Below are 12,536 nucleotides of genomic sequence, written 5' to 3' on the forward strand. Positions count from 1 at the left end.
ACTGAGCTTAATACCACAGCGAGTCAGGGTGGCCCTTTTACTTCTACAGGGCTCTGAGTGCCCCTGAAACTATAGACAGACGGATATAATATCTGTCTATCTGTGGCTCTGACTGGGCCTGCTTAAAGTTGGAGAAAAAGCCTGGCCKAATGGGGGTGTCTGTAGTAAAAGCATTTGGGAGGGAATGGTTCTCATTGTAGCTACAGTATCTATATAGGGCAGTGGTTACCAAACTTTTATTAGAGCCACTGAGTGAGTTTTTCTTGTAACCTGTGGCATTGCATGTATGTTCCATGTAGAAAAACTAAAGAACTATGGCACCATTTTGCAAAAATTTTCTTATCGGAATCAAATTATTTGTCTGTTGGAAGCAAGTAACCCAGAGCAGCACAGTCTAGTGAGTTTATTCTTATGTAAAGGACCTAGCCCTCAACAAAAGTTGCTTTCAAGCCTGGCTCTGAGTTATCCCATGTTCTTTCTGATGTAGCAACCATTTATAAGAAAAACTTGAACAGGAACCAAGTGTTTTACAAGGAAGCATTGGAGCTGGTCTGATGCCAAACCTTACCCTGCGCTACTGATGTATTCTGAACAAACCAGATCTGTGTTGTGTGTTCTGTGAGCAGGGGCATTTGTACATATCTTTTCTTGCATAAAGTCTTGCATTCATGATATTATTATGGGACCTACACAATTAAATGACTAAGAACTGTTGAATATTATTGACTTCAGAAAACCCCCTTGGTAGGCCCAATTTCAATGTCATCCAGAATATAATTTTGATACCAGCCCTTATTAGACATTAATGTGCTATTATTTAACATGTGTTAAATAATTACATTGTAAGAGGTGTATTATAGGCAACATGGCAAGTGTATTTGGGTTTAGAGTGCTCTCTTGTATAAGGACAGCCTTAGCCGACATAATATGCGCATTATTATTATGCCAATGCGTAAAAGCCATAGACCGTATATAGGTAAAAGTCGAGATTCGCACCTGTCTGTCAAGTTCCAGTTGAATTGCATTTCAATAGCCAACCTGAGACTACTTTTATTGGCCCTGTCACAACTAGCTGATCCCTCCGCCTCCTCTGCCAGATTCACCACTGGTTACCTTGGAAGCAGGAGAAACTACCACAGTCTGCGCTCCGCTCCGATCACTTGGCACAGCTCCGACTGACACTGTCGGAATGTTTTACAAATTCTAGCGTTCCAAGGATTTTTTGGGTGGGAAATACGTGCTTCGTTGTGTGATGATGTCTGTAGCATGATATTTCTCCTAGAATCGAGCGAATCGGCGATAACAAAAATGTCACAACAACAGCGGATCGTCCAACTGTCGACCGCCTCGCTCGCGCTGGTCTTCTGCAAGGAAGAGGAGAGCTCGAGAATCACCGGTGGAGGGAAATACAACGTGAACAGTGCGAGTGGTCAGGAGATTTTTACGGATTTCAAAGCGCAAAATCTGCGCAGTTTTTGGAACAAAAGACTTGTGAAAGCGGTAGCTGAAGTTTATTTCCACGGATGGATGGAGAATTTGGTCCTGTTCGTCCATGGGAATGCCAACAACCTAGAGGTGTTGAGGGAAGCTTGGATGCGCAGAGCGCTGAGGTCACCCAAAGGGTTTGTCATCAAAGCAGTGGGTATGTGCCGGAATTATTATTCTACCATTACTATTTATACTTTGTTTGATTATTTTTATATGACATATGAGAACATGTTGCCTGTGCAACAAAATATATATGAATGGCCATTGCCATCATGGCGCACAATAAATGATGATTTTCTTCCATAAGAAAATGATCTAACCCCATTGATAAGTATTGACTTGAGTCCCCACTCTCCATAATTTATATAGGGACTCTTTGGGAAATACATTGTTGACACAGCACTTAGCCTCGAGAGAGAAAATGTGTTGGATATAGGCTAATGAAAATAAAAGCCCGAGAAACTGTCAATGGGCAAGTGATCAACAGGCGGCATTCTGCCCTCTCCCTACARTTTCAGCGAGTAGTTTCTCCCACGATTGGCTCATGTGAACTACAATCCCGAAGCTGTGTTTTAATGTTTCGAAACGTCAATAATCATCGCTTGCGATACGGCTTTCGAAGCATACAGTATGTGGCACTTTCATCAACGAGAAAGAATCCTTAAAATAAAGAAACATGTTTTTTATTTAAGCTTTATTTAACTAGACAGGTCAGTGAAGAACAAATTCTTATTTACAATGATGGCCTACCAAAAGGCAAAAAGCCTCCTGCGGGGACGGGTCTGGGATTAAAAATAAAAATATAGGACAACACACATCACGACAAGAGAGACACTACAATACTACATAAAGAGAGACCTAAGACATAACACAGCATGGTAGCAACACAACATGGCAGCAGCACAACATGGCACAAACAACAGAACAAAGGGCAAGAAGGTAGAGACAACAATACATCACGCAAAATACACTTACTGTAGCAGTTTTGCACAGTTCCATACAGCTATGGGTGCCTCCATTTGACCAAACTACACTTCCCGAGTTAGCTTACACACAGGTGTTTGGCGCAAGTTAATTATTCTGCTTTCATAATGGTAGACGAACTCGTAATTGTTTGTGTGAAAATTATTTCTGCCTGATATGAAAGATATGTTCGTATGTTTAAAAAACTGTACAGCAAGCGTTGCGTGTTCATGTTTACARCAAGCGTCAGGGGTCTTAATACAATTTCCCAGGAAGTAGATGCATTCATCAATAGGCGCTGAAGGTAGTTAGCGCCTATTGAATGGGTACCCTCATTGCTGCATGAAGTTTGGGGGTGGGGATGCTGCGATTTTTTTTCCGACTGGGGGATGCATAAAAAATGTGTCCGCCTTGCAGATATATATATTGGTTTCTAATACAGGACTAATAAAGGCCCAGTGCACCACTGTTGTGACTTTAAAAAAAACTAAATGTATTTGAGTGTTTATCAGCATTTGTAACTTGACTCTGATAATTATCTGTACAAAAGAGTTAATCTGATAATAATTGTGGAATATAAAAATACTTGCATGATATATGCTTTCCAGTTTCTTAAAATACTTTGCAAATGGAACTTATTTCTATGTGAAAACTGAAATGGTCTATTCATTCCTTTTTCGTATTGGTCCCCTGTGAGAATTGAACCCACAACCAGGGCTGGTCCTTGCTGTTCTGCCTCCTTAAACGAGACCAAAGAATGCTGCCTCGCAAAACAAAAATATCCCCAGTAAGCAAAATGACGTTGAAAAGACGTGTAAAAAACATATTTTCCAGACGTTGAAGTTAGGTTCAATTTTGGTTCTGAATGAAAGTTGAAAATACTTATTTTTCGGATGTTGATACCCAACTTTATCAGGAGTTATCGTGAGTCTATTTGCAATGTGTTTCCACAGTGGGAACATGACAGCGCATTTTTTGTTGTTGATTGGGCACCATTTAGGTTAGGCTATTTGATGTGTCCATCTCATAACATTGTCATACATTTTATCTCCAGCCTGTAGGCTACAGAAAAGGCCACATACTCTTTCTACCATATCCTATATCTGCTACATGATTTTTGTTGGATTATCTTTTTGACGGAACGTTGGTGGAGCGCCACAGCGGTGCGTCTCTCCATCAGCACCCTGAAGAGGCATGCTGAGAATGGACAATATTTTGCACTTCCTTTTACAAAGTGGGCACTGCTTATCACAGGGCGGATCTACGCTCACCTAAAAAGCCCTTATGCCACTGGTTGAGAAATTGTCATTGTTTTGGGACAGAATTATGTGAGGTTTTATGTGTTGTTGTTGGAGGCGCGTCTTGGTCAGTTTAGCTCAGAAAATACCGCCCTCGTCAATCTGCCACCATAGGCGGACGCCTAATGAGCGGGCCGGCCGTGCTCTACCAAATGAGCCACTTCATCACAAACCACTTGATGTCTCAATTACTGTATTGCGCATTGTTTTTCTACATGGTAATGGAAAGTCTACAGGTACAAACCTAGATGACCAGCCTATGTACAATATAGTAATTAAGTGGTTTGTAATGATAGGAAATTAATACTTCACAAAAAGTGGTTGTTTTCCATGTTATTTGATCAAGAAAAAACGTTTAATTTGATGTGGATATTTTGTGGCTTTGCCAATGATTTTGCACCTATGTCATTTTTTTTTGCCTCCACTACAAATGTCTATATTGGTCCGCTAATACTAGTAAAGGCCCAGTGCACTACTTTTGTGGAAAAATATTGATAAAAAAAAGAAGAAAAGTGTTTATATATATTTTTTATTCTTATTTTTTAGGGGGTGTTGCAGCACCCTCAGCACCCCTACTTCACGCGGCTATGGCGTTGAAAAGACGTTTCATTCATGTGATTGGTAAACTATCTATTGTATTTGTCACAAAGCTTGAGCCATGATGTCCAATAAACATCGGCTTGCTAAAAAAACATTGTCTGGTAGTCTTCCGCAGACTTTTGACTGACCAATCAGTGTCATCTTTCACGTTGAAACATTCTGTATGTTTGTCAAAGCCTGTTTACAAATCTCTGTACAACCTTAAATAGGCTTCTCTCTCTCTTATTACTTTCGGAAAGCTATAATAATTTTCAGGGTGTTTTGAACATCCACATATGCATGACATGATCTCATGGGATGTATAGTGTAAGAAAATACTTGTTATAGTAAGTGTAAATGACACCTCTGTGTGGATTTTGGACCCAATTATGGTATGATCAGGTTATAGGACAGAAATACAGAGAAATATCCCTGTCATACCATGACGAAAATCCGCCAACTTTACCATGTCAAACTTTTTGCCGCCTTTTCCTGTATATCTGAATGGTATTGCCAGTAACAACGCCTGTACTTTTATTTTGGCCAACTGAGGCATGAATGTGGTAATATGTTTAAAAGTCCTGCCAATGCCTCAGTATAAAACTACCCCTTTCATCTCACCAGCTTTGGCACGCATTAAATAAATGAACATTCTGTTGTTGTCCGACWTTAAACTTGTCCTTATCACTCACAAAGCTTAAAGGAAATGCTTAAAATGTATGTAGTTCTGTCCTTGTGCTGTTCTAGTCTATTGTCACAGAAATTCTATGGCACTTAGCCCGGGGGAACGCACACTAGAGGTCTTCACGGATCCACCTGTACCCGAATATCTGGGACCCGAGCAGGTCCAGATGCAGAATTCTAATTAATGTCATGGGTCTGGGTCGGATCTGATCTGATATGATTGTCACGGTTCTCTGTATGTGTAATTTTAACTGACTTGTCCGGAAAGACCCATACAGATCCGAACGTGACTGCTAACAGTAGAGATGGAGAGAGAAAGAGAAATTGTCATTTATGTTGCTGCTCTTTGCTTTTCACRGTGTTGTTGTCGTCCAATCATAAGTAATCAAAGAGGAATTGAATTTTTAAAATAATTTAACCTTTATTTAACTAGGCAAGTCACTTAAGAACATATTCTTATTTACAATGACGGCCAAACCCGGACGACGCTGGGCCAAATGTGYGCCGCCCTATGGGACTCCCAATCACTGCCGGATGTAATTCAGCCTGAATTCGAACCAGGGACTGTAGTATCACCTCTTGCACTGAGATGTGCCACTTGGGAACAGTTGTTACAGTCATAGAGCCTTCATGTGTGGCAAAAGTTAGGAAATATCTAATCAATGGAAGATGAAATTAAAATGATGGAATTAAAAGTTAAAGAAGAATGATAGCTCTTGGTCGTTGTAGCCTAACAGGTAGGTTGCTACTTTATATTCTGAGTTGTTGTTTGTAGCTGTAGGCCTAGCTAGCTAGCTTAACTAGCTTCTCCCGGTTTGATGCGGTCAAGACACGTAGCTACTACGTATTCATATTGGATGATAAATAACCTAGCTATGGCAGCTATTAGTCTACTATGGCGCGAGTCGGGTTGGTTACTTGCTGTCTCTCCCTCCCTGTTCCCCATGTCACTTGCTCACACTCACAGTGGCCTACACACACAGCACAGCCCCTGCTAAAGTGTCACCTCTCTCTACCTCTTCTCCACTCATGCTTTATCAGCTCCGGTTAATAAAGTAGCTTAAAAATTTACTTTTCTGCTGCTTCCCTCACTTGGAACGGACCAGTCTGAATCCGATCAGGTATATATGGAACGTGTCTAGTTGTCCTTGGATCCGTTCTGAACCGGTCTCTATATAGTTTGTATACATTTATGCATATTGGGTCCATATGGGACCCGCAAAGGCCTCTAATGCACACTGCCATTTCATATTTTTTTCTTGACTTGACAGGTAAATATTTAAAGGCCCTTATTTAGCTAAGAAAATGATGGGTTAATATGCATGCAACTACAAATTGCTAGTAGGCTATCTGTCTTCAGCCAAAATAACTGGTGGGCGTTTGATAGGAGAGAAGGGGGACCTGAGCCCTAGGACCATGCCTCAGGACTACTTGGCATGATGACTCCTTGCTGTCTCCAGTCCACCTGGCCGTGCTGCTGCTCCAGTTTCAACTGTTCTGCCTGGGGCTATGGAACCCTGACCTGTTCACCAGACGTGCTACCTGTCCCAGACCTGCTGTTTTCAACTCTCTAGAGACAGCAGGAGCTGTAGAGATACTCTTAATGATCGGCTATGAAAAGCCAACTGACATTTACTCCTGAGGTGCTGACCTGTTGCACCCTCGACAACCACTGTGATTATTATTATTTGACCATGCTGGTCATTTATGAACATTTTAACATSTTGGCCATGTTCTGTTATAATCTCCACCCGGCACAGCCAGAAGAGGACTGGCCACCCCTCATAGCCTGGTTCCTCTCTAGGTTTCTTCCTAGGTTTTGGCCTTTCTAGGGAGTTTTTCCGTGCTTCTACACCTACATTACTTGCTGTTTGGGGTTTTAGGCTGGGTTTCTGTACAGCACTTTGAGATATCAGCTGATGTAAGAAGGGCTATATAAATAAATTWGATTTGATTTGAAAGCGTGCRATATTGTGATCACATTGGCTGGTGATGATACATTACTGCAACATTGGGCTTACTATTTAGCCAACACATGATGGGTTGATATGAWTTCGCTTCTTTAGCTACACATAGCCTCTCTTTTCCAGATGAGCCCATAYGCAGTTGTGCATGCCGCTCTGCTATTCCTCTTCTCCCGGAGTTGCAAAACCATATGAGTCCAGGGAGATATCTGGGGTGAGATATTTTCAAGACACACATCTGATGCGTGTGCACCCACTTACATATTTGTCTAATATTCTAACTCTGGAAAGGGTATGTGTCAACATGCTGACATATCTAAGCTTTTATAATTAGGCAGATCCATATATTTTCCATATAGTTTCAGAAATGTATCATATCTGTAGTCATCACCTAATCATTTATGCATCCGTATTCATTTATTTTTTCATAATTTCAATAGATATCCTTACATGATATGTAATATTCATCCTCGTATGTCTGATAGAAAATGGGCTAAATTCGACTCATGAAATGTCCAGCAGACAAATTATTTTACCTGTTCAGGTGTTGAAAATCATTGTGCTTCTTCACATGAAGTTGACATATCTGAGCATACATTTGCACCATATTCAGTAGTAGGCTATACAAAGCACGGAAAGGCAAACATCGTCATATTTAATCCAAGTTGCTATTTCTAAAGCACATCTCTGCTATTTTTGTTTAAAAAATGCAGTGTAGAAAATCCAGAGCTCCAATCGCAACACATGTTTTCGGTAAAGATCTTTGCTTAAAAAATCTTTGCTAATTCTTTTTATTTATTTAACAGAAAATAAATGTTGGACACCCTCAATACCCCTGCCTACCCTGTTTGTTATGGACGATGATGCGATAGGTGCAGATTAAGTCGTCGGCGGAGGTCCCTCGTAGTCCAGACACAACTTTTCAAACAGTGTCGATAAAGGGGAGGAGACAGGTAAAAAAATGAKTTTTRAGACTTGAGACAATTGAGACATGTATTGTGTATGTGTGCCCTTCAGAGGGTAAATTGGGAAGACAAAATATTCAAGTGCCTTTGAATGGGGTATGGTAGTAGGTGCCAGGCGCACCGGTTTGTGTCAAGAACTGCAACACTGCTGTGGTTTTCATGCTCAACAGTTTCCCATGTGTATCAAGAATGGTCCACCACCCAAAGGACATMCAGCCAACTTGACATAACTGTGGGAAGCATTAGAATAAACATGGGACAGCATCCCTGTGGAACGCTTTCAACACCTTGWAGTCCATGCCCCGACGAATAGAGACTGTTCTGAAGGTGTTCCTAATGTTTTGTACACTTAGTGTATGTGTGCACGTTTTCCAAACCACACTCCAACATTTACTGTAGGCTGCCACACGTGATCGCAGCATCCTGGAAAGGCACTTGACCAGCTGGGGCAACCTCAAGGGCTCGTCTCAGGATCCTCCATCTTGCAGCAAGGATCCCAAAGCAGTTCTCTGAAATTCTTCTGGCTATTGAATGGTGATAGTTGTAGATCTTCTTGGCGTCATTAAAGCCAGAAGAATCTTTGAATAAAATAAGCTTTTCTATTAGTATTGAACAGGAACATGAAGGCTGCCAAATGTGTACTGTAACATCTGTGCAGCCAATGCTTTGGACATAGGCCCCCATCCTCTTACTGGGATGCCAGATCACATTTATATGAGGCATATAATTACAACGTCCATGCAATAATTTTCACATATGTACAGTCACATGTATTAAGCGTATCTTACCTGGATATGTGGTATACGGTCCTGACTGTTTTATGTTGTTTTTGTATGTGTTTAGGTCAGGGCTGTGTTTTGGGTGGCAGTCTATGTTATCCGTTTCTATGTTGGTTGTGGTTGCCTGGTATGGCTCTTAATTAGAGGCAGGTGTTTTGCGTTCTCCCTACTAATTAAGAGTCATATTTAGGTAGGGTTTGTTCTCAATGTTTGTTTTTGGTGTGATTGGTCGTCCTGTGTCGTCGATATTGTATGTACCATACGCGGACTGTTTGGTGTTCGTTTTAGTTTGTGATGGTCGTCTGTTCTGTCGTTGAGTTTGTACGATTTAGTTCTGTAAGTTTAATGTCAGTTTCGTCGAACGTGTTTCTTTGTTTTGTTTATTTGAAAGTGTTTTTGGTTTCGTGTGCCCGCGTGTTAAATAAAAAGATGGCTTATTTCCCGAACTGCTGTCATTGTTGGTTGCTGATTGATCCCTTCTCTTCCTCTTCCTCGCTCCGAGTGAGGAGAGAGACAGCCCTTTACAGAAATCACCAACCACGCTAAACCAGCGGCAAGGGAAGTGCTCAATAGAGCAACAGAGAACTCCTGGACTTGGGAGGAATCCTGACGGTAGACGGACCCTGGGCCAGGGTGCCCAGGGGAATATCGCCGTCAAGGCGGAGTTGGAGCAGCGAGGCTGAGAGGCGCTGTTATGAGGGAACGCGTCTGGCAACGGAAGCCAAAAAGCCCGTGAGTAACACCCAAAAATTTTTGGGGGGGCACACGAGGAGTGTGGCAAAGCCGGGTAGGTTACCTGAGCCAAGTTCCGTGCTTACCGTGGAGTGAGAAGGCGTCTGGTCAACACCGTGTTATGCGGTGGTAGTCATTGTGTCGGATAAAGTGTGTTAATCTCTATATGGTTTTGCAAACTCGGGAGAAGAGGAATAGCAAGAGCGGCATGCACAACTGCTATGGGCTCATCTGGAAAAGAGAGGCTATGTTGTAGCTAAAGAAGCGAATTCATATCAAACCCATCAGTGTTGGCTAAATAGTAAGCCCAATGTTGCAGTAATGTATCACTACCAGCCAATGTGATCACAATATCTGCACGTTTCAAACATCAATCAAATTTATTTATATAGCCCTTCTTAACATCAGACTGATATCTCAAAGTGCTGTAACAGAAACCAGCCTAAAACCCCAAACAGCAAGTAATGTAGGTGTAGAAGCACGGAAAAACTCCCTGAAAGGCCAAAACCTAGGAAGAAACCTAGAGGGAACCAGGCTATGAGGGGTGGCCAGTCCTCTTCTGGCTGTGCCGGGTGGAGATTATAACAGAACATGGCCAAATGTTAAAATGTTCATAAATGACCAGCATGGTCAAATAATAATAATCACAGTGGTTGTCGAGGTGCAACAGGTCAGCACCTCAGGAGGTAAAATGTCAGTTGGGCTTTTCATACCGATCATTAAGAAGTATCTCAGCGAGGTCAGCAGTCTGGGAAGGTAGCACGTCTGGTGAACAGGTCAGGTTCCATAGCGCCCCAGCAGAACAGTTGAAACTGGAGCAGCAGCACGGCCAGGTGGACTGGAGACAGCAAGGAGTCATCATGCCAAGTAGTCCTGAGGCATGGTCCTAGGGCTCAGGTCCCCTTCTCTCCTATAAAACGCCCACCAGTTATTTTGGCTGAAGACAGATAGCCTACTAGCAATTTGTAGTTGCATGCATATTAACCCATCATTTTCTAGCTAAATAAGGGCCTTTAATATTTACCTGTCAAGTCAAGAAAAAAATATGAAATGGCAGTGTGCATTAGAGGCCTTTGCGGGTCCCTAATGACCCAATATGCATAAATGTATACAAACTATATAGAGACCGGTTCAGAACGGATCCAAGGACAACTAGACACGTTCCATATATACCTGATCGGATTCAGACTGGTCCGTTCCAAGTGAGGGAAGCAGCAGAAAAGTAAATTTTAAGCTACTTTTATTAACCGGAGCTGATAAAGCATGAGTGGAGAGAAGAGTATGAGAGAGGTGACACTTTAGCAGGGGCTGTGCTGTGTGTGTAGGCCACTGTGAGTGTGAGCAGTGACATGGGGAACAGGGAGGGAGAGACAGCAAGTAACCAACCCGACTCGCGCCATAGTAGGACTAATAGCTGCCATAGCTAGGTTTTATCAACAATATGAATACGTAGTAGCTACGTGTTTGACGCGATCAAACCGGGAGAAGCTAGTTAGCTAGCTAGCTAGGCCTACAGCTACAAACAACAACTCAGAATATAAAAGTAGCAACCTACCTGTTAGGCTACAACGACCAAGAGCTATCATCTCTTTACTTTTTAATTCCATCATTTTAATTTCATCTTCCATTGATTAGATATTTCCTAACTTTTGCCACACATGAAGGCTCTATGACTGTAACAACTGTTCCCAGTGCACATCTAGTGCAAGAGGTGATACTACAGTCCCTGGTTCGAATTCAGGCTGAATTACATCCGGCAGTGATTGGGAGTCCCATAGGGCGGCCACATTTGGCCCAGCGTCGTCCGGGTTTGGCCGTCATTGTAAATAAGAATATGTTCTTAGATGACCTTGTGCCCTATTGTTAAAATAAAAGGTTAAGATTATTTTCTCTCATAGAAATTGTTTACTTGCCCAATTTCCTTTTAGATTACTTATTGATCTGGACGACAACAAAGCATGTTGAAAGTCAAAGAGCAAGATTGCAACATACAATAATGAGACCAATTTCTCTTTCTCTCTCTCACCTTACTGTTCCCGCAGGTTTCTGACCCCTGTTAGCTCAGTTCGAATTCTGTTATGCTTCTTTGCCGGACAAGCATTAAAATTACACATACAGAGAACCGTGACAATCATACAGATCAGCATCCGACCAGACACCATGACCATTAATTAGAATTCTGCATCTGACCTGCTCGGGTCCAGATATTCGGGTACAGGTGATCCGTGAAGACCTCTTAGTTGCGTTCCCGGGCGCTAGTGCCATAGTAATTCCGTGACAATAGACTTATGAACAGCACAAGGAATAGAACTACATACATTTAAAGCATCTTCCTTTAAAGCTTATGTGTAGATGACTAAGGACCAAGTTTAAAGTCGGAACCAACAAGACAGAATGTTCTCTATTAATGCATGCAAAGCTGGTGGAGAAAGGGGTAGTTTTATACTGAGGCATATGGCATGAGACTTTTAAAACATATTCACCATTCATGCCCATTGGCCAAACATAAAAAGTACAGCGTTGTTACTGGCAATATATGCAAGTTCAGATATACAGGAAAGGCGGCAAAAAGTTTGACATGGTAAAGTTGGCGGATTTTCGTCCATGGTATGACAGGGATATTTTCTTCTGTCCTATCTGATATACCATGAATGGTCAAAATCACACAGAGTGTCATTTACACTATACTATAACAAAGTATTTTTTACACTATACATATCCCAGAGATCAATGTCCAGCATTATGTGGGATGTCAAAAACACCCAAAATTATTATAGCCTTTCCGAAGTATAAAGAGAAGAGAAGCCTATTTAAGGTGTCGAGATTTTGTAAAAGGCTTTGACAAACATAACAGAATGTTCAAGTGAAAGATGACACTGATTGGTCAGTCAAAAGTCTGCGGAAGAAACGACAATGTTTTTTTAGCAAGCCGAATGTTTATTGGAATCATGGCTCAAAGCTGTGACAAATAAATATGATAGTTACACAATCACATGAAGAAGTCTTTTCAACGCCATAGCCGCGTGAAGTAGGGTGCTGAGGGTGTGCAACACCCCTAAAAAAATAAGAATAAAAATATATATA

At 41.7% G+C, this 12,536-nt stretch overlaps 1 protein-coding gene across 1 annotated transcript in view; it reads left to right on the plus strand.

Annotated features, from left to right (window-relative positions):
• The first annotated feature begins 1,121 nt into the window (after nt 1-1,121).
• LOC111978424 (storkhead-box protein 1-like) overlaps nt 1,122-12,536 on the plus strand; it is a 52,079-nt gene continuing 40,664 nt past the window's right edge. Inside the window, exon 1 of the mRNA XM_024008489.1 lies at nt 1,122-1,642. Coding sequence (XP_023864257.1) covers nt 1,267-1,642 — 376 coding nt within the window. The 5' untranslated portion in view covers nt 1,122-1,266. The remainder of the gene's footprint in view (nt 1,643-12,536) is intronic.

The sequence above is a fragment of the Salvelinus sp. IW2-2015 genome, linkage group LG18, assembly GCF_002910315.2.
Source record: "Salvelinus sp. IW2-2015 linkage group LG18, ASM291031v2, whole genome shotgun sequence".
Lineage (NCBI taxonomy): Eukaryota > Metazoa > Chordata > Actinopteri > Salmoniformes > Salmonidae > Salvelinus > Salvelinus sp. IW2-2015.